This window comes from Archocentrus centrarchus, chromosome 7, assembly GCF_007364275.1.
Source record: "Archocentrus centrarchus isolate MPI-CPG fArcCen1 chromosome 7, fArcCen1, whole genome shotgun sequence".
Classification (NCBI taxonomy): Eukaryota; Metazoa; Chordata; class Actinopteri; order Cichliformes; family Cichlidae; genus Archocentrus; species Archocentrus centrarchus.
This window is the reverse complement of record NC_044352.1, coordinates 14,635,895-14,663,750: the sequence shown is the minus strand read 5'-3', so window position 1 is coordinate 14,663,750 and position 27,856 is coordinate 14,635,895. Positions and strand designations below refer to the sequence as shown.

The 27,856-nt window shown below is 39.9% G+C and overlaps 1 protein-coding gene, 1 long non-coding RNA gene and 1 pseudogene across 2 annotated transcripts; 1 reads left to right on the top strand and 2 right to left on the bottom strand.

Moving 5' to 3' along the window:
• Window positions 1-744: 744 nt before the first annotated feature.
• LOC115783558 (cytosolic sulfotransferase 2-like) lies at window positions 745-16,489 on the bottom strand. Its single transcript, XM_030734440.1, has 7 exons — window positions 16,091-16,489; window positions 15,573-15,701; window positions 14,282-14,382; window positions 14,066-14,192; window positions 4,159-4,256; window positions 1,601-1,775; window positions 745-1,503 (listed from the first exon to the last, which is right to left on the bottom strand). The coding sequence occupies exons 1-7, from the start codon at window positions 16,227-16,229 to the stop codon at window positions 1,391-1,393; spliced, it is 882 nt and encodes a 293-aa protein (XP_030590300.1). The 5' UTR covers window positions 16,230-16,489; the 3' UTR covers window positions 745-1,390.
• On the top strand, window positions 16,027-26,922 carry LOC115783564 (uncharacterized). Its single transcript, XR_004020219.1, has 3 exons — window positions 16,027-16,100; window positions 26,608-26,724; window positions 26,802-26,922. It is a non-coding gene; the product is annotated as an uncharacterized LOC115783564 (long non-coding RNA).
• On the bottom strand, window positions 21,049-24,722 carry LOC115783563 (cytosolic sulfotransferase 3-like; annotated as a pseudogene).
• Window positions 26,923-27,856: the final 934 nt, after the last annotated feature.

Below are 27,856 nucleotides of genomic sequence, written 5' to 3'. Positions count from 1 at the left end.
CACACCCGGTTTGATTTGAGGTTTGATTTTATATGTTCTCAAGAGTGTCCTTTTAGCTTTTCTTAACTCTTCTTTTATGCTAAGGTGGGAGAAAAACAATATTTTGATTCTCCTGTATGTCCTATACAGCCAATTGACAATTAAAAAAAACCAAAAAACTTTGAATCTTGTTTGTATGACTAAAAAACTTAAGTTTTATTTATTTGCCAATTAAAGTTTTTGAAACTTTATAAAATCTGTGCAATTTTTCTTTAATATATCATAGAAATGTAATAAAAACTGAAGCAACAAAGTGCATGAAAAACTGCAGTGTTGGAGTACACTTAAAATAAGCGTAGTTATGATGAAATATCTTCACTGGTAAATTAATGTATTTACAATGGGTTTTCTTTTGTGCAAATATCAATGCTTGTTAAATAAAATTCTTAAAACAAAATATTTTATTAAAATAATGATAATTATTCTACTTAGAAAGCACGTGTTTTCTTGATTATTCAGTTGTAGTGATTTTTCACAGTACAGATATGGCTATAGTGGCAATGGTATTACTTAATGGAAAAGGCAGTGTTTCAGTTATAAGACTGTCTTGTTTTCTCCAGCTGTCTCTACTTCCTCTGTGTGTATATATAGTGAGATCTTGCCATCTGAAGCAATGCCTGACAATCTGACCCTAGTGAAAAAACAGTATACTTTAATTCATCATTAGATTTAATTCAAGTAATGATTAGGATTAACAGAGTAGATTTGGGCCCAAAAACAAAAAAGACAATTTTTTTAAAAAAAACAGTTTTTTCAGTAGACCTTTTCCACAGTGTGTTTGCTCACCAAGTTGTGGTTCATCACGTGAACTGTGAAGTAGTTGTTCATTTTGTTTTATTTTGTATACTGGCTCTCACTCTCAAACCAAGGATGGAGCAAAGTCGGTCTATTTCTCATCCAAAGTCCTGTTGTCATTAAATGGCTTCAACATCATCCTTGTTGTGATTATGCAGAAAAATTTTACTAGCTTTAAAAGTATTTATCATTCTTAAAGGGACAGTTCATCTCGGAACAAATTTATAATCATATTCTTTATTTATCCATACATAGCACTAAATGCCACAGGAAAAAAATATTTGGGGGTGACTTGTCCCTTTAACATCTCTACAACTCTGATTTTGGTCTTGAATAAAATCCAACTGTATTTCTTAAGGTTTTTGAAGATGCTACATTACAACATGCAGTTCTGTTCTACTGTTTTCAATTTACATATTACAGCATCAAATTATGGATGAATGTCCCCAATTAAATGTACAAAAATTGTGTTACTCCAATTTTACATCAAACTTGATTTGTTTTAAACTATTTAATCATAAATCAGTGCAGAGGTCTGTCACACCCAGCCGGGGCTCTAAATTTCATAACGAAACTTGAGATCAGGATTCTTCATTTTCCGCTTGTAATCTTCATCAAACTGTTCATTCTGGGCCACAGTGAAGTGGTTCTTCCAGTCACCAACTTTTCCTAAAGAAGTCGAGAAAATAATTCAGGTTATTTGATCAACCTGGTGCAGTAAATATTTGTACAAATACCGAGAAACAAAACTTGCAGATAGAGATACCTTTTCTCATGAAAGGAGAAATAGTCTGGTTCATTGTTTGGAAGGTGGAGTAGTTGGTCATATTGTTTTGTTTCATATTGACAAACATCACACTGACTCTCACTCTTTCCTTCTCTTCAGCTGAAGAAGACAAACCAAGGAAGGAGCACAGTCTGTCTATTTCTCGTCCACAGTCCTGTTCAAATCATTATTGAATATATTAATTAGTTTTAAAGATACAGTTCACCCATGAGTTTATGTTATTCTTTTTCTGGTCTGTAGTACTATTTATTCATCAAGATCGATATTGTACGAGTTTCCCTATTTGAGATATTTGGACATGGCTCTTCACATTTGTGACACAGTATACAAAAGTCCACAATTTTCATTTTTTACTTTTTATATTTCCTAAAATTTCAAAACTTTTAGATTAACATACAAAGAACAATTTAATTTATCTGTTTTTTGTTTATTTTCTGAATTTTTAACTCAAAGATATCAAACTTTGACCCTTCTATTTCTCACCATATTAAGAATATCTTCATCAGCCTTGCTGTGACCGAGACTAAAACTAAAAGGGCTAGCCAAAATCCAATTTTTCTACTTCTTTTACTTGATTCATACCAGATGTGCATTTGCAGTTAGTGCCATGCACCCTATGCAATCCCACATTTCAGAAAACTCTTGTATCTATGCTTTGTCTTGCCAAATTGTTGAGTAATGTAACATATTCACTTGGGAAGTAAACAAAGTTTGACTTCTTTTAAATAGTGTCGGCAGTAAGCTAAGCAAAATTTTTTTACTAGGAACTTTCACAAAATGAACTACCACCCACACTCAAAAACTAAAAAAAAAGAAACTTCGGTAATAAATACAAAAGTGTGACATTGGTTTAGTTAGTTTTAAAGTTATAGTTTAATCACTAACTACCCATCAGTATTGGAACTTTGCCTAATGAAGGTAATTTCAGCCTGTTACAAGACCACAGGTAAAAATGACCTCCTTCCATCTAGGTTATGTCACTACAATTAAACAATTTTGGAATCACCACTGCTCATCTAGTAGATTTATACATGATATGACGGTTGTATTCCTACTCAGTCTATAAGGGCACAACTGTAGTCATAGCATATTTATACACATTTATACATTTTTCAAACCTCTATCACATAACTTCAAACATTAGCGAGCTACAGAAAAAAGCATTTTTAACCCTTCTGCAGTGTCCCTATTTTTTTTACTCGGCAAATGTTGGTGAGCCTGGTGAACCTGTCATATTATTGTGTTATTAAATCAATATACCCAAAACAATTTATGTAAAAATACTTCAAGGATAAACACACCACTTTTTTTTTTTTTTTACTGGCTTTTGAGTTACTTTGATTATGTATTATTTCAATATAGATAATTTACATTAATTTTAACCATCTTTGTATCATTTTAATTTTTTTACAAGCAATTTTGATTGTCTGAATGTACAAAAATGCTACAAAAGTTTTAAAACACCGCCCCCATGTTGATGACGTATTACCATGTATTTGACAGTGGATCTTGGACTATATCATCATCAAGTTTCTTGTGTTTTCGCGATATCTATTTGAGTTTGCCTATTCAAAAATGGCTAAACGAGCAAGGAAAGATGGTGCTTGGAATTGTGACAAGTTAAACCAAAAGGACAATATTGGAATATTTGAGTTCCCAAATCCAGTGAGGTCACCGGAGTGTCATCAATTTCGGTGCAACCAAGTGAAACGTGCCTGGTATTACAGTAAGGCTGTGTTTAAGGCAGGGTCTTCAAGGTTTTGTGCTGCACCTTTTGATGCATCTGCAGTATCAAAAACTTGCTGGTTGCTGGTTGTTGAAACCCAGAACTGATGCCAAAAAGTCAAGTGTATGGGACATTAAGAGTATTTTCAATGTAGCCCAGCAAGTCAGCACAATGTCTAAAATAAGAAGTCCAGTTGCCAAGAAAAACATACAAAGACTAACCCTTCTGTACTGTGTTTATCCAGTGAGTGCAGGCTGTCAGACCACTGTTTACCTTATAATGCCAGGTGTGGCACATCCACATACTCTGGATGAGGCTGTGAAACTTTGGGAAAAGAGTCCAATACGGGTCAATGAGTGCTAGAACAGCTCACTTCTGTCCAATGACAGCGATACTGAGGTGAGTTGTTCAATGTCTGATGATGATACATCGCTGCTCTGCACACTGTCCATGCTGTTTTGTTTGATCGTATACACGGTAATACACCATCAATGGGAGACACTGCTCACGAGTAGTCTAGTGGGCATAAAAAACAGCTTCTGCTCATCAATAGATGAAAATAAATAACATTGTTGCTGTTTCTAGGGTGTTTTACAATACAATACATGTACATACAAGTAGTACACTGGTAATGTGCTTATCCTTTAACAGGTGTTTATTTTATTTCAATTCCAAGCAACATAAACTACAAATATGGTTAATATTTGGAATTTACTTATGTTAGAGCCCTTTTATGAACAAAAGTGCTGCTTGTTTTTGTGACAAAATATAACTAAAAAAAGAAAAATCCTAAGCACCATACTCACCATACCTCAATCAAATCTTCATAGAACATGTAGTGACATTTTGAATAAGTCTGCTTCTTCTCCCACCAGCCATTCACATGGTCATACCACGATCCAAAAACCCCTGAAGCCACAGAGGAATTGTAGCCCAGGTGACAAAACTGACTAATGAAAGGAAAATGGAATTAATAGGAGTGTATGCTTAAATTTCAAATGCCCTACTGCACTTGAATGCATCGTTCAGTGTATGCGATCCTACGCTGTTCGGCAGCCAATCAGGAATCACGCTCAGAAGCGTAGGGTGAAGTCGAGGAGCAAATGGAGAAGGTAGCTACATGCTGAAGGGAGAACATCTCGGTTGATAAAGTGAAGAGAAAGCCAGAAGCAATTAGCTTACTTGCTGCGAGCTCAGGAGAGAGTGATTCGGCAAAGGGAGACGAGTTACAGCAGCTGGTGTTGCCGTTCGCATTGGGAGCTGTGGATGCGCCGAAGCTAACAAACTCCATTTGAAATCCAGAGCAACGGTGAGAACCACGTTTCGTTTGGCTACAGCTAGCTTGTTTCGGCTGCTGGAATTAAAGCTAATGAGTGAGCTATGGTGAAATAAGTGCAAACTGAATGTGTAACTGCAAGTAGGCTGCAGTCACTGTGATTTATGTATTGTAATGTATGCTAAGAAGAGTTGTAGTTGTGTATTGTTGCTAAATGTGTTTTGTAAGCTCAAATTATAGGGGAACTCTATTCCTCCTTTGTAAATTAAACCAGGTTAGAGGGCAATTTTTGGTGCAGTTTCTCTATTGTATTAATAGGCCTGTAATGCAAGGGAAGAAATTAAGCACACTTCTTTGATACCTCTAAACCAACTTGTATGTGTACTCGTTTTGTTTAAAATTGTTTGTTTATTCAGGTTGTGATAACTTTTCACAAGATTGATTTGAAATTGTAACTTAGTAGAACATTGTTCACACGAACAGTAAGTAATATGAGTGCTTGAATATTTAGTTCTCATGTTTGATTAGTTTTGAATTGCTGAATGTTGTACAACTAAAACAGAGATTTAACTGACTGAGGACATATGACCAAGGTTAAATTCAATAGATATGTTGATTTTGAATCTTTAATGATGCATCTAAGAATATGAAGTAATGGACATATACATGTATGACCTTATCTGTAGGTCAGGTTTTTTTGAGTGGACAAGAAAAACAGTCTTGAGGACCCAGCGAGACTCCGATCCAATTCGATGGCAAGCTAAAAGGACTTTGGAGAAAGACCCAGATCCAGAGAAGGAAAGAGTCAAGTACACACATATACACATACAGACCATTCAGATAGACTCAGCATACCCGGTACACCTGCAACACGGGCTGTCTTTCCCATAAGAGACTCAGACGGACAATTTCCTTTTTCATCCCTAGTGGGACTTGTGCACAATTTTCTTTTTTTTGGTTTGGGGTTTTCAGTTAATTGATTGTAAGCCATGGCAAATTTTATTTTTATTATGTAACAATATAAGAGTTGCTACTCAATTTCATCTCTGTGTTCGGCTCATTATTACTGCTTTATTCCTTGGCTCCACGAACCAGGTTCTTCTGATCTTAGGCCCACAGTTGTTCTATCAGTTATATCACTATTAAATGTAATCTGCTCTCGTATCTCGGGAAATTGGTTACATAAGTGGCGAGCCAGCCAGGAGCCATTTGAATTTAGCAGCAATACTGAGACGTGATCAGTATGGATTTCATACAGAAGTCTGGCGTCAAAATTCCAAACGCAGTTATTATCAGCGGAGTCACTAAGGTGGCCAGCCAAGATGAGCAGGTGATCGACTTTCTGAAACATTATGGGAAGATTGAGAGATGCTTTTCTGTTGATGATTCATTGTCTAAGTTCCACCAAAACCTGATCGTTGAGTATTCCAGTGGTTCAGCCATAGAAGGTTTAGAGGCTCACTTACCTTATAAATACACCTCACATGATGACCCCACTGTTGTGTATGAAATCAGTGCACTCAGTAGCGTATATGCTGCCCAGGTTGGAAGTAATGTCACAAAAACTTACTTAGCTGAACTTAAAGAACTAGCCAAGCTGAGTGGCGAAGACTATAGTGAGGTGTTGAAGCAAACAATGTCCCAGATTGGGGAGGATGTTGAAGCCATTCAACCCGTAGCCGAAGATTCTCCCCGTACACATGTTGAGACCATCACACTATCTTCACCCACTATTAAAGAGCAACAAGATCCCACTATTTTCCTAAATGCCACACCAAGCAGCAATGGTGCCACTGACCATGTCACCCTCACTAGTAAAGGGAGGACACTGCCACTTTCATTAAGTGATATGAACCCACCTGACATCCAGAAGGTCGTGGTTGAGCATATAGTACGGAGTCAAGATGTTGTTCCACCCATGCAGTCCCAAGTGAGGCTTCGCTCTTTCTCCGGGAAAACTTCCCGACCTAATAATGAAACCGATTATGACACATGGCGCGCACACATTGAACTACTCCAAAGTGATCCTAGTATGCCTCCCTTGCAAATATCCAGAAAGATTCTTGAGAGCCTGCTTCCTCCAGCAGCGGATATAGTAAGGGGTTTACGGCCTGAGTCATCACCCGCAGCCTACCTGCAGCTCCTAGACTCCGCCTTTGGCACAGTGGAAGATGGGGAGGAACTTTTTGCCCGATTCTTGAATACTCTCCAAGATCCAGGTGAGAAACCATCCACTTACCTCCATCGACTTCAGGCTGCATTAAGCCGCGTTGCAAAGAGGGGTGGAATTGCCTGTACAGAGGTTGACAAACATCTCCTAAAACAATTCTGCAGGGGTTGTTGGGATGACGCTCTGCTGAGTGCCTTGCAGCTTGAACAAAAGAAAACCGATCCCCCCCAGTTTTCAGATCTCCTACTACTGATTCGCTCTGAAGAAGATCGACAACAAGCAAAAAGTAGTCGTATGAAAAAACACATGGGTACCACAAAACACAGAGCCCAGTTGCAGCTCCAAGGTGCCTATGCTTGTGAACCAGAAAAGAAACATGAGGGTAGTAACAATGCCATTGAGGAATTGAGGAAACAGGTGGCCAGTTTACAAAGTCAGTTAACTACATTCATGACACAGAAGAAAGAAAAAAATAAGGGATCTCCATGGAAACCTCAGGGCAGAATGTCAAGACCAGAGGAAGGGGATGCGGACGCACAAAGGCAGACTAAAAAGAAACAGATATACAAACCCAAACCCTGGTACTGCTTCAACTGCGGTGAAGATGGGCATATTGCCTCACGTTGCACTGACCCTCCCAACCCTATCCTAGTAGGAGAAAAGAAGAAGCAGTTGAAAGAAAGACAGCTCAAGTGGGAGTCACAAAATGGTGCTGCCTCACCTTTAAACAGTTAACAGTTCCTGTTGTGGGACAAACAGGGACTGAGGGGAGTCAACAATGTCCCTCAGACATGCCAAGTGAATCCAAACTCTCTGTCAAGAGCTGTGGGGCGACTACATCCGCGGAAGAGCTTAATGCTCAACCACGCTCTGGCCTACGACATTCAAAGCAGAACCAACCCTCCCAAATGCCCAAACGGTTGGTTGGTACCAAGAGTACAGCTCAAGTGATTGTGAAAGGGGAAGAGGTTAGCTGTCTTCTTGACTCAGGATCGCAAGTTACAACTGTACCTGAGTCATTTTACAAGCAATACCTCTCCGACCAGGAGATTAAGCCCCTGCACGACCTCTTAGAAGTGGAAGGTGCAAATGGCCAGTTGGTGCCATATTTTGGTTATGTTGAGCTTACCATAACTTTTCCAAAAGACTTCTTAGGGGATTCGATAGATGTGACCACACTCGCTTTAGTTGTGCCTGATACCTCACAGTCCCTCATGATTATAGGCACAAACACGTTAGATGTATTGTTTGACATTTACTCAGGGACTGATGTAATCTGTCGCCATTCTCTCCCATATGGCTACAAAGTAGTTTTCAAACTTATTGAGCTGAGACGAAAACAAGCAAGTAATGACCAGCAGGGGTTGGTGAGAATGCAAGGCAGGAGCCCTCAAGTCATCCCAGCCGGTAAAACAGTAGTGGTGGAGGGTGTTGCTCTGGCCAATGGCCTCCAAGGTGAAAAATCCGTTATTATTGAGTACCCATCATCATCCCCCTTGCCAGGTGGGCTGCTGGTTCGAGCTGGTCTAGTTGACTTCCCTCGGTTGCGGCCCCATAAGTTGCCAGTAGTCATAAGCAATGAGTCAGACCATGACATTGTCATCCCTGCAAAAAGCACTATTGCAGAGATTGGCACTTATCAGACCATCCTATTAAAAGAACATGGCATAGTCAAGCAATCAGAATCCCTCCAAAGAACCCCAGAAACTCAGTCATCTCAAGAGTCCACCTTACATTTCAATTTTGGTGACTCCCCAGTCCCACTTGAATGGAGAGAGCGCATCACTCGGCAGCTCAACAGCATGCCTGATGTCTTTGCGCAGCATGATCTGGACTTTGGCCAGACAGATAAAGTGAGACACCACATAAAACTCACAGATGAAACCCCTTTCAAACTGCGTGCCCGACCAATACACCCTCAAGACATTGAGGCTGTCCGAAGGCACATTCAAGAGCTCCTTGATGCAGGAGTAATCAGAGAGTCAGAGTCACCATTTGCGTCACCCATAGTGGTAGTACGGAAAAAGAATGGCCAAGTACGGCTATGCATTGACTACAGACGTCTGAATCTCCAGACTATAAAAGACGCATACAACCTTCCAAAGCTGGAGGACACATTCTCAGCTCTCAGTGGTTCCCAGTGGTTCTCTGTACTCGACCTAAAGTCAGGATACTATCAGATCGAGGTCGAAGAAGCAGACAGACAAAAGACAGCCTTTGTATGTCCCCTCGGATTCTGGGAGTTCAACAGGATGCCCCAGGGTGTAACTAATGCTCCCAGCACCTTCCAGAGATTGATGGAAAGGTGCATGGGGGACATGCATTTGAAGGACGTGCTGGTATTCCTGGATGACGTGATAGTATTCTCCAAAACTCTTGAGGAGCACGAGGAGAGACTTATGAAGGTGCTCACTCGCCTCAAAGAGTTCGGATTGAAGCTATCCCCAGAAAAATGCATCTTCTTTCAGACCTCAGTTAGATACTTGGGCCATATAGTCTCCAGAGATGGGGTTCAGACTGATCCTGAGAAGATAGCAGCCCTTAAATCATGGCCTGTTCCCCAGACCCTGCGAGAACTAAAATCTTTCCTCGGTTTTGCTGGGTACTACAGGAGGTTCGTTAAGGGTTACTCTAGCATCGTAAAACCTCTCCACAATTTGACCTCTGGTTACCCACCTTACCACAAGAAATCAAGGGGGAAACCAGTAGGTATAACACAGAGAAGAGACCAATACCATAACCCGAAAGAGCCCTTTGGAAGTCGCTGGACGCCAGGTTGCCAGCAGGCTTTCGAGACAGTCATTCAGAGCCTTACAACCGCCCCTGTATTAGCCTTTGCTGACCCCCAGAAGCCTTATATATTGCACACCGATGCCAGCACCACTGGCCTGGGAGCGGTGTTATATCAGGAACAAGAGGGCCAGCTTCGAGTTATAGGCTATGCAAGCAGAGGGCTGTCTCGAAGTGAGAGTCGATATCCAGCACACAAGTTGGAATTTTTGGCACTCAAGTGGTCGGTGACAGAGAAGTTCAGTGATTATCTTTATGGCAACCACTTCACTGTTGTAACAGATAGCAATCCACTGACTTACATCCTGACCTCTGCAAAACTTGATGCAACCAGCTATCGATGGCTATCAGCGCTATCCACGTTCTCATTCAAACTCCTCTATCGTCCAGGAAAACAGAATGGAGATGCAGATGGGTTATCTCGAAGGCCCCATGGGGTACTGGCAGATGATTTAAGGTCTCAAAAAGAAAGAGAGCGCATTCAACAGTTCACACAAGATCACATCTCTGATCCAAAGAACATCAATGCAGTAGATCAGTCAGTTGTGAGAGCAATTTGTGAGAGGCAGCTCATCTACAGTGCCCGTCCTGATGATGGGGAAGAGGGGAAGACAGACTGCGTTGCTTTAGTGGAGACTCTTGCCATGTCCCCTAGTGCTGTACCCGACAGCTATGGACAGGAAGAACGGTTTGGTGGCCTGCCAACCATCCCCCACCTGTCTGAGACCGAACTGGCAGATAAGCAAAGGGCTGATGAATGCATAAAACATGTCATTTCCCAGATGGAGCATGGGAGCACACCACCTCCCACATTGCGGGATCAACTTCCTGATCTCCCGCTCCTTCTCCGAGAACTCCCCCGTCTTGAGCTTATGAACAAAGTTCTGTATAGACGACGCCGGGTAGGGTCTCAGATAACTTACCAGCTTGTACTTCCATCAGAGCTTCGAGACACAGTCCTCACCAGCCTACATGACCACATGGGTCATATGGGAGTCGACCGCACCATGGATCTTGTGAGGACCAGGTTCTATTGGCCAAGGATGGCTGTGGATGTAGAGAAGAAAGTGAGGACATGTGGCAGGTGCGTGCGGAGGAAAGCACAACCTGAAAGAGCGGCACCCTTGGTGAATATTAGCACAACCAGACCCCTTGAACTCCTCTGCATGGATTTCTTGTCCCTGGAAGCCGACAAAAGTGGAACCAAGGATATACTTGTGATCACAGATCACTTCACCAAATTTGCAGTTGCCATCCCAACACCCAACCAAAAGGCCCGCACAGTAGCAAAGTGTCTGTGGGAAAATTTCATGGTACACTATGGTATCCCAGAAAAGCTACATAGTGACCAGGGGCCAGATTTCGAGTCCCGAACAATCAAGGAACTTTGTCATGTCGCCGGTATCCACAAGGTTAGGACAACTCCATATCACCCAAGAGGAAACCCTGTGGAGCGATTTAATCGCACCCTGCTTGACATGTTGGGCACTCTTCAAAATCAAGATAAGTGTTGTTGGCGTGACCATGTAAGACCTCTTGTCCATGCCTATAATTGCACCAGGAATGAGGTAACTGGTTTCACCCCATATGAACTGATGTTTGGCCGCCAACCTCGTCTGCCAGTTGACCTTGCATTCAACTTGCCAGTAAACGAGAGTCAGCATTCATCTCACTCCGAGTATGTGAGAAACCTCAAGTCACGTCTCAAAGAAAGCTACCAGGTAGCTATGGACCAGGCTGCAAAAATAGCTCATAAGAACAAAGCAAGGTACGACAGACGTGTAACAGCCTCAGATTTGGAAGCTGGAGATCGAGTGCTGGTCAGAAATGTCCGCATTCGGGGTAAACATAAGCTGTCAGACAAATGGGAAACCACTGTGCATGTAGTGGTGAGAAGAGCAGGTACCCTCCCAGTTTACATGGTCAAGCCTGAGAACAGGGATGGTCCCTTAAGGACGCTACATAGAGATCTACTACTCCCATGTGGGTATCTGCCCATGGAGGAAAGCAGTGCGCCTGTCCAAAACCCAGTATCCCGCAAGCCAGGAACTCGTGCTAATCCTGCTGTAGAGGAGGAGAACTCCTCAGATGAAGGAGATGATGTACTAATTCCAATTTATTCAGGGTCTCCTGTTCCCACAGTTTGTGAAAGTCCTGTGGAACCTGATCTATTGTTGACTAATGTACAAGATACACAGCGTGCTGAACCTCCAGGCCTTCACCCTGTCAAGAGTCCAGAAACCGCTCAGAATGCCAAGAGAATTTCTGATATTGACAACCTGCCTGATATTGACAACCCGCCTGATATTGACAACCCGCCTGATATTGACAATCTACCCGATCTTGACCAAAACTTACCTGATATGTCCAACAGTACTTCAGATGGTCCCCTGATACTCACTGAGTCTAACTCTTATCAGAGTGACACTGAGTGCTTACCCAAATCCACCGAACAAGCAGAAAAGACAGCCTTCACTCAAGAAGAATTACCTGAGGTTGAATACCCGAGCATCCAAGGTGAGCAACCTCTAGTTCCAGCAAAGATAACAGCGAGTACTGAGGAGAATGGCAGTAAAAGTGCAGAATCTGAGGAGGATGGGACAGTCCTGATGGATGAAGAGAAGGAAAAGAAGGAAACAGATATGAATGATTTTGTCAGGAGATCTGAGAGGGACCGTCAACCACCAAAACGGCTCGACTATCCGGAGTTAGGTAATCCCTTAATCACTGCAGTGAAGTCATTCTTTCAAGGACTCTCCAAAGCTTGGGAAGATATCGAAGGTGATGGTAAAGAACCTGGTCATACCCCTTCTCTGTCCCCCCGAGTGATCATTATTTAACCATCTACCATGCACAGGGACGTGCATAGGTTCAGGAGGGGAGGGTGTAGCCCAGGTGACAAAACTGACTAATGAAAGGAAAATGGAATTAATAGGAGTGTATGCTTAAATTTCAAATGCCCTACTGCACTTGAATGCATCGTTCAGTGTATGCGATCCTACGCTGTTCGGCAGCCAATCAGGAATCACGCTCAGAAGCGTAGGGTGAAGTCGAGGAGCAAATGGAGAAGGTAGCTACATGCTGAAGGGAGAACATCTCGGTTGATAAAGTGAAGAGAAAGCCAGAAGCAATTAGCTTACTTGCTGCGAGCTCAGGAGAGAGTGATTCGGCAAAGGGAGACGAGTTACAGCAGCTGGTGTTGCCGTTCGCATTGGGAGCTGTGGATGCGCCGAAGCTAACAAACTCCATTTGAAATCCAGAGCAACGGTGAGAACCACGTTTCGTTTGGCTACAGCTAGCTTGTTTCGGCTGCTGGAATTAAAGCTAATGAGTGAGCTATGGTGAAATAAGTGCAAACTGAATGTGTAACTGCAAGTAGGCTGCAGTCACTGTGATTTATGTATTGTAATGTATGCTAAGAAGAGTTGTAGTTGTGTATTGTTGCTAAATGTGTTTTGTAAGCTCAAATTATAGGGGAACTCTATTCCTCCTTTGTAAATTAAACCAGGTTAGAGGGCAATTTTTGGTGCAGTTTCTCTATTGTATTAATAGGCCTGTAATGCAAGGGAAGAAATTAAGCACACTTCTTTGATACCTCTAAACCAACTTGTATGTGTACTCGTTTTGTTTAAAATTGTTTGTTTATTCAGGTTGTGATAACTTTTCACAAGATTGATTTGAAATTGTAACTTAGTAGAACATTGTTCACACGAACAGTAAGTAATATGAGTGCTTGAATATTTAGTTCTCATGTTTGATTAGTTTTGAATTGCTGAATGTTGTACAACTAAAACAGAGATTTAACTGACTGAGGACATATGACCAAGGTTAAATTCAATAGATATGTTGATTTTGAATCTTTAATGATGCATCTAAGAATATGAAGTAATGGACATGTACATGTATGACCTTATCTGTAGGTCAGGTTTTTTTGAGTGGACAAGAAAAACAGTCTTGAGGACCCAGCGAGACTCCGATCCAATTCGATGGCGAGCTAAAAGGACTTTGGAGAAAGTCCCAGATCCAGAGAAGGAAAGAGTCAAGTACACACATATACACATACAGACCATTCAGATAGACTCAGCATACCCGGTACACCTGCAACACGGGCTGTCTTTCCCATAAGAGACTCAGACGGACAATTTCCTTTTTCATCCCTAGTGGGACTTGTGCACAATTTTCTTTTTTTTGGTTTGGGGTTTTCAGTTAATTGATTGTAAGCCATGGCAAATTTTATTTTTATTATGTAACAATATAAGAGTTGCTACTCAATTTCATCTCTGTGTTCGGCTCATTATTACTGCTTTATTCCTTGGCTCCACGAACCAGGTTCTTCTGATCTTAGGCCCACAGTTGTTCTATCAGTTATATCACTATTAAATGTAATCTGCTCTCGTATCTCGGGAAATTGGTTACAGAATGCTTACACAGGAAATCAGATGTCAATCTGGTCTTTTTACAGTAAAACTACAAGGAACTCACTCTTTCCCTCCATGAACCCCTGCAGGAAGGTGCTCCAGTCTCCTGGTTCAGGCTGGGCACTGTTCATGCGGTCAAAGTGGAAATAGGACACTGCATTGTCCTTTGCATTGCGGGCCACATAGACTGTCTACAGAAGAAGGCAACACTAAATTATAATGTGTGCATTTCATGAATCACATATTTATATGTCTATAGGTGTATGTGTAGGATTTTTACCCTGCATTGCTGCTCCCAGAAGGACTTTGGTAGAAGCTGGACTGGTAGATGAGTTTTAATGAGACGAGGAGTGGTGGGAAGTGTGTCAGCCAGTTCTGTACCTGAGTGATAAGAACAATTAGTTTGCAGCTAATAAGCTGAACTTTTCTAGACACCAGAGATCAACATGAGTAAAAGACTAAACATTTTAAGATGACTTTGGAAATTTTGTTTTGGTTTGTTTTTTTAAACCTGTTGTGTCCAGCACCATTCCCAAGCAGACTCATGATCTCAGTGCACTTTTATGCCAAACACATTTGCTTTATTTATTATTATTCACATTAGTATATAAGTAATTTAACAATACCAGAGCTGACAGGCAGGGAGAGACAGAAGCAATAAAGGGAAGAAGGAAAGAAAAAATAAGAGATAAACAGAAAAGCAAAAAAGGGAAAACAGGAGAAAAGATAAAAACTAATTAAAATGAAAGGAAAAAGCACAGATAGTGAAGCTCACCGGCTGCAAACATACAATGTTGCTCTGTGTGTGTGCGTGTGTGTGTGTGTGTGTGTGTGTGTGTGTGTGTGTGTGTGTGTAAGAGAGAGAGAGAGAGAATGTGACCATGAGCATGACCGCCCGTGTCTTTGTCACAGAACGTACTTGATATAATGAGGGTGAAAATCCAAAACAACACTCACTAGGAGCCAGAGGCCAAGGTGGCTCGGAGGGGCAACCCCCACCCTCCACGACCACTTCTCACATGGGCCTAGGCCCAGTCATACACACACACACACACACACACACACACACACATTTACTGGCGACTCACACACATGCACAATCACTCAATTATAAGTGCACAAAGGCACACACCCATCCATAACAACCCACCCTCCGATGTGTGGGTAAATTATCAAGCAAAATAAAAATAATTTGCACTTGATTTAAAATTATACTCAAAGAGGCTGTAGTTAATATTTTTTCTATTTTTTTCGGTTCATATCTTTGTACTTTTTACATATCTTATCTGTGCAAAATATTTTATATACCATGCTCCACCTGAGATAATTGCAAATGAGAAGCACACTAAATGAAGACAGATTTATGCAAACACAACTGATGTGTAACTAGCTGGCCGGACCTTCAGAGACGTGTTTCAAATAGTTTGTGAAAACTGTTGCAATGACTTCCAACAAAAGACAACCTAAAGATATCTTTATGTAAGCAGAGTACATAAAACTGAAATCTGCACTTGTTGCTCTTTGGTTTGGTGTAATAAAGCAGCTGAATGACAGTGAACACGTGATTTAACCTATGGGCACAAAAGGTTTGCAGATCTCCAGGAAGGGCACTCTGTCATGAAGAGGGATGGCAGTCTGACGGTCTTGACCCAAGTGTCCAAAATACAGAAGATCTAGGATGTAGGAGACCCACGTGGTTCCTTAGATTGAAACAGATAATAACATGTTGTTCAGTGGGAAATATATCAATCTATAAAATTATTTATTTTAAAAGAATATGCTATGATAATGAGCTCTACACAAGCCTTCTACTTAACCCTTAAGATTTATTTATTTATCATCTTTCAGTTCAGCATTCAGCTCAAAGGGCAATATCAAAATGATTTAGAAGTCAATAAAACACGCACACACACGAATACACACAGACAGAGAGAGTGAGAGAGAGAGCGAAAGAGAGAGAGAGAGAGAGAGGTAAAGTCTAAAATCACTTCCAAGGCTTTCGAGTTCAATATTTCGATACGTCTTCAGTGTCTGATGCATGTGCACCCAGGCTAGCAAAAATCTGTCTACCAAGGTTAAATAACCTCACCTGCTTTAGGGTAAGTAGCAATAACAATATCATCTGGTCTTGCTTTGAAGTTCTGTATGTTGTCCCAGTTTTTGGTAAACTGTCTGGTCATACAGACGCCATGGAATTCAAACAGTTCTGGCCGAGGTAGCGCCTCCATCTCTTGACTTTCTTATTTGAAATACCTGCCTTGGTTTTATCTTGCACTCTTGGGTGTAATTCTCGCTCTCTTAATTTTGAGTCTTCTGTACTGTATTAACTGATATTTTCTGCTCCTCCTTCTCTGCTTAACTAAGTCCATGCCACAAATCACTAACCTTCAGTAGTTATGCCTGCAGTGCCCTTTGCTTTATCGGGTTCTGGTTTTATTGCTCATCATAACATTCTGGTTTCTGCATCAATCTGTTCCCTGCTTCTTAGTTTTGTATTAACTTCCAGATCTGCTGTTAAAAAAAACAATCTGGTCAACATCCTAGTTCTGATTAATGATTAGTCAAAACATTTATTGGTTTTAAGACAAAAAAGACACACCGTACCAGGAGTAAAAACCGGCACAACAGCACTTTCCCTAATTTCTTATATGCATGAAATTGCTATAAGTTATTGAAGCCTCTGATCTGTCCAGTGGTCCTCTGTGTGTTTCAGTGGGAATACATTCATAGATCAGCACTTCTCTTTGCAAGCATGTTTCTTGTGATTTATATGTGTTGACTTTTGTAAATTAGAACCAATTAATATGTGAGTCTCACATATTAATTGGTTCTAATTTACTAATTTCTACTCTAATTTTGTCTCTTTGTCTGTACATGTGTAGCAGGGGGCAAAAGATAATAATGTTGTGCAGTCTCACATGTTCTTTATGTTTTTTCTCAGCGAGACTACATAATGAAGAAACATCTACAAAAAAAACGAAACTTTTCTCATTCATTGAGTTTTCAGCTGTCTTTAACCTTATATAAATTAGTGATATTAAAGTTGTACACTTTTTCTTGTGTAACTCCCTCCAAGATAATATATTAGCAGAAAAAAGGTGCTCCAGTCTCCTGGAACTTGCTGGGCAATACGATAAGCAATAGGCAATAAAAGGACTGCACTGTCCTTTTATTGCAGGCCACACAGACTACCTACAGAACGAAAGAATAAATACACTATAATCTGTGGGTTTCACTGATCATGTAGTTCACTCGCTATGGGTATTTGGGCATGACTTTTACCCTGCAGTGCTGCTTCCAGAAAGACTTTGGTACAAGCTGTACAGGTGGATGAGTGGTGGAAAGTTGGATGCCAAGTCTGTGCCTGAATGATAAGAACGATTAGTTTACAACTCATAACATGCAAAGACAGACCTTCTTAAATGTCACAGATAAATGAAAATAAAAGACCAAGTTAAGGTGCTTCTGAGGTGTTTTAATGGCTGTAAAGTTTACACATAAAATAGCTGATCAAGACTGATATAACCTCATTTTCAAAGAAAGAAAAGACTTCAAATACTAATGGATGCTGGAGAATCTGCCTTTTTTTATTGACAGAACACATTGTCCTTGTCTTCCACCTGTTTTCTTCTTTTTCTTGTAGTTTTTAATTTGTTTTTATCTTAACTCTGATTCCAATTTTTTTTTTTTTTTCATTTTTACTTGAGCCACAGTGAATATAACAGGGGAAATGACAGCCTGAGAGTCACTATTTATTATTATTTTTAACTGTAGAAACTGGGGAAACACTTTGGAAAACTGTACCTCTTCTGGCTTCCTCCTTGAACCTCAAACACAATTATTCAATTTTTTTTACAGCCAGACTTTCTCCTTATTTCTTGCCTCAGAGGTGCGGGCTTCTTGCTTACATCTTCAGCACTTTCCCTGATTCATCTGGAGATAAACGTGTTTCCTTATAGAGGAAATGAGGTCGGGGCAGTATGCAGATAGTATGCAAATTGGACGGAGATTGCGCAAAGGCTGTCTGTTCCAAATGATGGTCTGCACAGCAGTGAGAACAAAATAGGCCGGTACGACAATTTTGTGTGCAAACTAATTTTTTTGAGCAGGTTAAGAACATTAAATACAAAGGAAAAATACAAAACTGCAAAACAACAAACTCAAAACACTGGGCAAAAAGCCCAGGGCCATGACAATGAGCTTGAACTCTCCTAAATTACTCCTTTCCGAAATAGTTCAGAAATATGCTCCCTGAATTTCTGGTACTGCTTGGGTGGTATGTGTCAGTGAACCCCAGGTCCTCATCATTTACAGCAAACACATCAGCATATCTCTACAAGAGTGCCCCGAGCTCTGCCTGCTGCTCTGGGCTGTTGCCAAAGAATGCATAATCTAGTTTTTGGTAACAACCAGATATCCTGCGAGATGTTTACTACCTGAACCCAAAACACTGATCTGTTAGATGAGATGGCAGTGAGAACAACCATCAACCCACCAGGCAGAGGTGAGTTTCCAGGCTTGAGCAGCATGGAGGAGTCACCACTGGACTGTCTCTTGCGCCCCCTTGCAGAGTGTGGCAACAGAGAGGGCAGGCACACCTACCTTGTGCTTACTGGCGAGCCAGGCCATGGATGTCTTCCCAACTAGTGCCACCTTTGTACTCTGATAAACTTCCCTACAGACAGGATCAAACTCGCCAACCAGAACTATGTCAAACTGTGTGTACTAACTGCCTACATCTCTTAGCAATGTTCATTTCAAAATGCCAGGCACCAAGGGGTCTGGCTCTTCAGTGTCACCATATTTGATTATCAGGAAACCACACTCAGGGATAAGTATCCCAAGGAGTTGTATGTCTAGCTCGACATAACCCAAGTAAAGGAGTGGCAGTTTGTTGGCTGCAGTTAGTTTGAACCATTTAGCAGTACAGCTCATCTCCTCCGTGGAGGTGGTTTCTGAAGAAACCCTCAGTCAGAGTGCTTACATTGCTTCCTGTATCCAGTATACACCTAAGGGGCACACCCCCATCTGAACCTCTAGTTTAGGACATGTTCTTTGGTTAAATGCACTCTGAGCTTTCTGACTTGCCTCACATTGCCTGGCTCACAGCAATGAAGGATTCCTGTTTCCCTGCAATGTGAAGCTAAACATAAGCTTAGTCTGCAAACAAATTTGATATTAGGCCTGCAAGTACAGTCTAGGTGTACTGTTTTAGGATCATCTAATATTAATGGTTATAGAACAGTAACATCGCTGTGAAATTGTTTGCTGCCAATAGAAAAAAAATCAAGGACTAAAGCAGTGTCTAAAGATCTGTAGTTATTACTGATGCTCATCAGGGAAACACAAAGACTTTAGATGGTACTGAAAAACTTTAGAACCTTGTGCTCTCCCCACAGAGGATTGAGGGATCTTCCAGGAATGGTAAAGCTATTTTCTGGTTAAATAATTGGTCAGTAGGTAGTGATTTCATACATGTTGATCTCTAATCTGGAACTTAACCTTCTCAGGTTAGTTTCACAGCACATGTTACCATGGTCATGGTAAGAAGTAATTATAATCAATTCAATTCAATTTATTTCTAAAGTACCAAATCACAACAAACAGTCACCTCTAGGTTGTCATGGACCCCACAGCGGGTGCCGCTCCTGTCTGTTAAGAACAGGAGATTGACACCACAATTTATGGGCACACCAAAATCAGACAACAGAAGATTGGAAAAACACTTCCTGGTTTAATGAGTCTCGATTTCTGCTGCGACAGATGGTAGGGTATAAACATAGATGCATGGATTCATCCTGTCTTATATTAATGGTTCAGGCTGCTGTCGGTGGTGTAATGGTGTGGACAATATTTTCTTGGCTCACTTTGGGCCCCTTAGTGCCAATTGAGGATTATTTAAACACCACAGCCTACCTGAGTACTAGAGCACTTTTGGATATGGTGGAATGTGCAGCCAGTGAATCTCCAATAACTGTCTGATGCTATCACGTCAATATGGACCAGAATCTCTGAGGAATGTTTCCGGCACCTTGAATCTATGCCATGAAGAATTAAGGACACCCTTTGGAAGGCAAAAGGAAAAAGAGACTCAAAAGCTTAGGGAAGTATAGATGAAGATCAAAACATTGATAATAACCAAACTAAGAACTGAACTATAATAATCTCACTTCCAAGCTCTTTCCTTTCCAAGATCCAAGCCCGAGCCACAGCAGACCACCACATCTGATTTGTGGAGAAAGTTTAGTTTTTTCAATTTGTAATTTCACGAGGTGAATATGGGACACAATATTAAAATGTTTGGACAGAAACATGCACGAGTATCCCGCTGGAGGCCATTTTCTTGGCTCTGGCAGGAACAGATACTGATACAACAAAACTATGCATGGATGTGGCATCCTGGAGGAGCTGGACTACTTATGCAACCTGCAGGTACTGCCTCATACTGGCAGCAGTGATAAGGACACTATCAAAAAATCAAAACTAGAGAAAAAATTAGTCAGGAGATATAAGGAAATTGTCTGTGGCCCCCACCTGCAAAGCCATTCCCCTTTTGGGGACCTGCTGTATTGCAGGTCATAGCGCCAAATCACAACAAACAATTGCCTCATGGTGCATTATATTATAAGGTACAGACCCTACAATAATTACAGAGAAAACCCAACAGTCAAAATGACCCCCTATGAGCAATCATTTGGTGACAGTGGGAAGGAAAAACTCCCTTTTAACAGGAAGAAACCTCCAACAGAAGCAGGCTCAGGGAGGGGCAGTCAATGAGTAAAATGAACGCATACTTCTGGTATGCAGGTTTATGGCAGGGGCTTGATGTTTCTAGAGAGGTATTTACCCAGAGATAGAGAGAGAGAAACAGACACAGATTGTCCTTTAAGATGTTCTGAAGAACTGTGGAAATAACAGGATATTTGGTCTTCTTGAATTGTTCATTCTTGCAGTAGATTATAATGTCACCAAGGAGAAGTTTTCTAAGTTATTCTAAGGGCTTGCAATTTAAACACATTCATTATTCAACTCATTATAAAACTCCTCGGTCTGCTGACTGTCTAGTTTGTCAGGTTTATCATTAACACTTTTTTCCTTAGGCCTATCTTGTGGAATGTTAGCTTGTAAAATAAAGATATTTGGGGTGTTTATATTACCTTATTCTACTGTATAATTCTGTCACATGTGTGATACAAGTTATTTAGATTGAATCTTTCTAATTAACACTCCACAGTGGTACTTCTCTATATGCCACATCTAGTCAATCATGGAGCCATTTTTGCACACTGTGTAGTATGTTCAGTCATGTTTAAATTTCAGTGCGGGATCTTTCATCTTCTTCTTGTAGTCTTCATTGAACACTTGATTTTGAAGTGGTTCTTCCGGTCACCAACCTTCCCTGTAGAAACACAGATAAAAATCAGTCAGGTCTTTTTTTTCTAATGTCATTTCTTGCATGGCATTACTGTTCACCATACCTTTTCTCATGAAGGGAGAAATTTTGAAATCAAAAATGGGAGATGTAGACTGGTTGGCCATCTCATTGTTTTTCATGTTGTCAAACTGCACTCCACCTGCAATCATTTTCTTCTCCTCAGCTGAAGGAGTCAAACCCAGAAAGCAGGACAGTTTGTCTATTTCCTGTTCAATATCCTGGAAACGCACCATGGAATATCATTACAACATTATAAACAGCTAGATGACAGCTTTAGGCAAATAGCATACATGGGAAAATGCCAACAAAACAACTAAATGACCTCAATCAAATCTTCATAGAACATGTAGTGAATCTTTGAGCATGTCTGTTTCTTCTTCCACCAACCATTCACATGATCATACCAGGAGCCAAAGACCACTAAGATCCAAGAACAAAATAGGAATAATGCATACTGTGTATGCTGTGTACAAATTGCAAATTACTGGCTACAATCATATATAGTGTTTTTGATATCTGTATATAGTGTTATGATGTATATGTGTATTGATATTTTTTGATAGTGTTTTCTATTTTATTTTATTCTATTTTATTTTATTTTATCTTTATCTGTACTTGAGCTGCTGTAATGTGCAAATTTCCTTGAGGTGGGATCATTAAAGTTTATCTTATCTTTTCTTGAATACAGTATTCAAACAATGTGAGGTGAAACATCTGCATCTTTCTACAACTGAAAAAGCCTTTATTATAGTATTTGATGCATACTTTTTCCTTCCATGAATCTGTGGAAGTAGTTGTTCCAGTCTCCAGGCTCTGACTCAACCCTATTCATGTGATCAAACTGGAAAGACACCATGTTGTCCTTTGCATTGTGGGCTACATGGACTAAAGGTGACAAAAAAATCTTTGAACTTTATCTGAGATAAACACTCTTGATTTGTACCATTTCTCTTTATTGTCATTTCAGCTTCAAGTTTAATATAAGCCCTTTTAAACAGACATATTGACAAATTAGCTTCAGAAACTCTGTAAGTTCCTGAAGCTCATTTAGTGCCCTAGACTGCACTATCATCAATATTTCTGGATTTTTTTTTTTTTTTTAGATTCTTGATAATACACTGAGATGATGCAGACAATACGCAGGCCACAGCCCGAGTCTTAATGAGTCGGGCAGAGGTGGGGAGCTTGTCTACCAGGTCTTTTCCTGCATGAAACAGTGAAGATGTAGTAAGCAAAACCTTGAATGTGTTAAACGATGATACCAACTGGTTATATTAAAATATAATTTTAGCAATATGACTGATTGGCAACCTGACTTCAAAGTTGGAACACAAATGTCCAGTAATGGTAGTCTCTCATTAAAAGGGATGGTTTTCTGCCACTCTGGGGATGTCTGAAAAAATACAGCAGGGCAAGGATTTGGGAGACCCATGTGGTTCCTACAGAGAGAGTAGGAGAGAGGCAAATATCATCCCAATCCTGACCTCTGCATACACATTTTTACGAGATGTAAAGTTTTTACACCTCTTTCTTGGACTGACCTATGTTGGGATATATTGCAATAAGTATATCATCTGGTCTGGCCTGAAAGTTTTGAATATTCTCCCAGTTGTCTGTGAAAATGTGAGTCATTGAGACTCCATGGAAATCAAACAGTTCTGGTCTGGAAGGCAAAACCACCTTTGAGGAAAAAAGAACAAAGAATAAACAAACATCTAAATATGTGAACAGCAACTGCAGTGATTTGACAGGGGAAAAGAGAAAGCAGTGTTGCCAGTTGTAGTTAGTGAGGTCAGACAGTTCAAAAGTACTCAGTGTGCTCAGACTTTGGTCGTTGGTTAAATTCACCAAAAACACTAATGCTGACTGACAAAAAAGAGGGTAAAATGTTGGCAAAACAAGTGGAGTATGCATCGCTCCTGCATTTAAACCTTCCTATGTTATTAGCTCAGCCTTACATGCTTAACAAGAAACAAACTCCATGAAAGGAAAGCAAACTAGCAAAAAAAAATGCTAAAACAGTTTTCTTTAAAGATGTCAGACATACCTTCTCAGAATTAAGTGGCATGTTGATTCTTAGTTTCTGTCTGGCTTTTTTTTACTGTAAGAATAATTTTCTCCCCCTCTTTGGCATGTAACATTGTCAACTATTGTCAGAGTAGGCTCACTTCCAGACATGTGATCTGAAAGTGCAGCCCCTGTGGTTTCAAATTCCCTGATCCCTTCCTGGCAGTACTGATTTCTAAGTGTGTGTGTGTGTGTGTGTGTGTGTGTGTGTGTGTGTGTGTGTGTGTGTGTGTGTGTGTGTGTGTGTGTGTGTGTGTGTGTGTGTGTATAACAGAGCTGGATGGGAGCCAGCAGAACAAATTACAAAATTAATTACTTAATTGATCTAGAAACAAAACATGAACAGTAGAGCACACAGCAGGAAGGAACCGATGATGAGGGCGTGACGAGGAACAAATATACATGTACCTAGACGCAGCATTCAGCGGGGCAGGGCGGCGCCATTCTACAAAGTTATTCAAGTTAATGCGTTTCATTCACACATTCAAATATGCACTAATATAAACTGGGAAACTGATAGGCACAAAAAATTATGTAACTTTCTCTGATAATTAAAAATGTTAAATAATCCATTTTAGGGGCAGGCATCAAACCAGTGTATGTATTTCTAATGTTTTTATGCGTGTTTACAGCTACTGATGTTTGTAACACTGTTACTGTAATGATAAATATCTACAATAACCAGATCCTGACATAACATCTGCAGGTTTTCTTAATTTAAAAAAGCATTTTTATAGTCACTGATTTTATTTTTTTTAACCAATTTAAGTGTTATTAATGACAATCTTTAAGGCAAGAAATGAACAAAGTTTACGAATTAAAATAAGAAACTGCAATAGACACTGATCGACTTAATTTAACAGAGGAAAAGAGATAAGAGGAAAATGTTGCTAGTTGTAAGCAGTGAAGTCAGTTTGTGCTTGAAGCTGGTTTCTACAAATCCTCTGAGTGAAACAACAAATGATTAACAGTACAAAACATGGTGCTGAGTGATGATAAGAAGGCCTAAAATTTCCAAGTATTGAATTGTTCTTGCATGCATACAAACCACTTTTATTCACAAATACATTTTCATTAGCTCAGCCTTATATGCGTAACAAGAAACAAACTCCATAAAAGACAAGCAAAATATAATAATAATAATAATACATTTTTAAAAAGCAAAAATAATTTTGTTAATAGATGTCAGACATACCTCCTCAGGATTAAGTGACATGCCGTTTGCTGGTTTCTGCCTGGCTACTCTTACTGTAATTTCTCACTGACCAGCTGTGTATTTTCTCTTTTTGGATCTCAAGTGTCTCAGATTTCTCACTGAAATCATTTCAGTGAGCTTTATTTGATCTGAAATTTTAAATAGACAGTATTACAAATGCATAAATATATAAATGAATATAAAGAGTCTTGGCATATTTATTTATAATTTTTTTCTATTATTTGTAGTGAGTAATAAGAAGTTGAATCTTGTAATGTTGTTGCTACAGGAGAAAGTAAACAAAGTAATTTTGTGACAGAAATCAGTGGTGAAATTTTAAAACAGGCTTTATCTGAAATATAGCAAAAACTGCAAACTGTTCTGATAATTGTTGTGGCTTATAAAGGGTCTGTTTATTTTTATTTGTTTTCTAAATATCATCAACAACGTTAGTTATTATAAGCTAGATTAATGGAGATCATTAGCTAATTTTTTGCTTTAAAAGCTATTACTTTGCTGGTATATCACTAGATGCCAGCCAATGAACCAATGTACCTTATTATTTTTGTGTGTTAAAGTTTTCCTTTTCTTTTTCTGGTCAAATCGGGCTTCATTGTGTGTTTAGAGTACAGCTTCAGCACCAGCAAGTCAAAAACATGTAACCTGTCAATGGCCAGCAGCAGCCTGCATTCAGTTTGAATATTGCTATAAATTGATATGGATCAATTTATTGGGTTGTAAATTGTTTTTCACTGTTATATTTAACTTTTGGGTGACAGCATCCAGATGGTGAGAGAAGGAGAGTAGGATGAAGACAGCAAAGAAAGCAAAAGCAAGAAAGAAACAAATAAGCACAGACAAAGTCAACAAAACATTATAAAAACCAGTGTAGCTTCTGTTTTGCCCACATTCATTGATGATAAGTAAGCAGTTTGTTATACTGTCTGTGTAGGTTTTCAGTCATCCAGGTCATAGTAGTCTCTGGAGCTTGAAAATACTCTTAGTAAATGTAGATCTCCTACCTGCTCTCATAATAATTTCTTTAAGATTATATTTTTATTTACTAGTTGAATACAATATGATTGCCTGTGATTGTCAGTGCAAAGAAGGAGTGAGGAAGATGGAGAGAGAGGACAGAGAGACTGTATGAGAGCAAGAAGAATCAGGTGAGCAAAAGGGCTGATAGTGTGATTAAGAAGAAAAACAATAATTATTTTTAATAAAATAAATTTACATTCAGTTCATAGGTGCTTTGTGTGGTTTCCAGTAACACACTTAAAAAATGCAAGAGGACATTCTAAACAGAACATATTGATATGAATAGCAGCATTTTACTGGATTTATATCACTTTAAACATGGCTTGAACAGGATAGCTGCCGCTACATTAATGTGACATACTACAAATGTATTCTCCACTCTTGGATTTGGGGTACATGATGCTCTGTGCTGAGTCTGCATAGTAAAGAAAATTCTGGTCAACAAGAGCCTTTACCTCAGGTTTGATCATTCAAGAGTCCACACTAAAACTGGTGTGTTATATTGAAATTTGTTATTATTCATTCTGAATCTCTCCAGAAACTGCAATAGGTCATCCATCTGATTTGTTTTTTTGTTTGTTTGTTTTGTGTACTCAGAGATGTTCTTCTGCAGACCTTGGCTGTAACAAGTGGTTATTTAAATGCCTTCCTATCCCAATTTGTATCCTCTCCACTGCTAAATAGAATTCCCCCATTGTGGGACTAATAAAGGGATTTCTTATCTTAAATCCTATAGATGGTTGTGTGGGAAAATCCCAGTAGATCAGCAGATCGGCTGTCATTGTCCATTGTTCCTCTTAGTTTGATCCATTTTTTCTTTCTTTTTCTCCTCTCTATCATGTGTTTTTGTTTAACTTTCCTTGTGTTTCAGGGGCAGGCCTATCCTGTGTCCCACCTTCCCAGTGACTCACCTGGTGGCCATCAGCTAATTATGGAAACCCTATTTAGATGTGGAGGAGACCTTCAATTGATGCTGGCACCTACTACAGTTAGTGTTTTGTTCTCCAGTTACTTCCACCTGCTCCTGTGTTGGCTTTGCCTCATCTTCTGTTCTCTTCTGTGCAGGAAAACCTGAGAGAGCAGAGAGGAAGTGCTTTTATTTGCAGAGTGAATTTTGTTTAGAGTGTGCCCAACCAGCACCTGAGCCTTACATTTTAATGGTGCACGTTTATCACAGAATAAAACTATGGACAGTATGGATGGTGAGTGCTTTTTGTTTGTTTTATTAGTTAATAACATTACAGGTTGTTTTGGGTGCATTCATTCTGTTGTCTTATATATTCTTGATGATTCATAATATAAAGTTTATGTATTTAAATAAACACTCCAGCAATTCTCACATCTAGTCAATCATAGAGCAATTTAGAGCTTTAAAAAAAAAACCCGATGTGGGCTTTATAGATAATTGGGAAACTTTCTGGGGAAAACGTCGTCTTGTTAGGAGAGACGGCATCCATCCCACATTTGGTGGAGCAGCTTTCATTTCTAGAAATATGGCCAAATTTATTAACCCTCCTAAAACCTGACTACCCAGGGTTGAGACTAGGAAGCAAAGCTGCAGTCCCCAAACCCCATCCGCATAGAGATGGTGCCTGCTCCCAAACCACCAAAAAAACAAAACAAAACAAAAAACCCACTAAAATCAACAAAAAATTAATTTAAGCATAAAAATTCAAAAACAATAAATAATATAGCATCCTCAACTGCACCAAAGAATTCAACAGTTAAATGTGGATTATTAAACATTCGGTCTCTCTCTTCCAAGTCCCTGTTAGTAAATGATTTAATAATTGATCAACATAGTGATTTATTCTCTTACAGAAACCTGGTTAGAGCAGGATGAATACATTAGTTTAAATAAATCAACACCCCCGAGTCACACTAACTGTCAGAATGCCCGAAGCATAGGTCGAGGAGGAGGAGTAGCTGCAATCTTCCATTCCAGCTTAGTAATTAATCAAAGGCCCAGACAGAGTTAATTCTTTTGAAAGCCTGACTTAGTCTTGTCCACCCTAATTGGGAAATTCAAAAACCTGTTTTATTTGTTGTCTGTAATAGAGACCAGGGGTTCCATTACCTTTACCTGCTTAAATTGTTTAATGAAGGATTGATGTTTTAAA

Excerpts from the sequence above, each read along its gene's own strand:
- LOC115783558 (XM_030734440.1), bottom strand. The coding sequence starts at position 16,229 with ATGGAGGCGCTACCTCGGCCAGAACTGTTTGAATTCCATGGCGTCTGT. Across the intron at positions 4,257-14,065 it reads GGGGTTCATGGAGGGAAAGA|GGGTTTTTGGATCGTGGTAT; the intron begins GTGAGTTCCTTG and ends CTGTGGCTTCAG. Across the intron at positions 1,504-1,600 it reads TTCTCCTTTCATGAGAAAAG|GAAAAGTTGGTGACTGGAAG; the intron begins GTATCTCTATCT and ends CGACTTCTTTAG.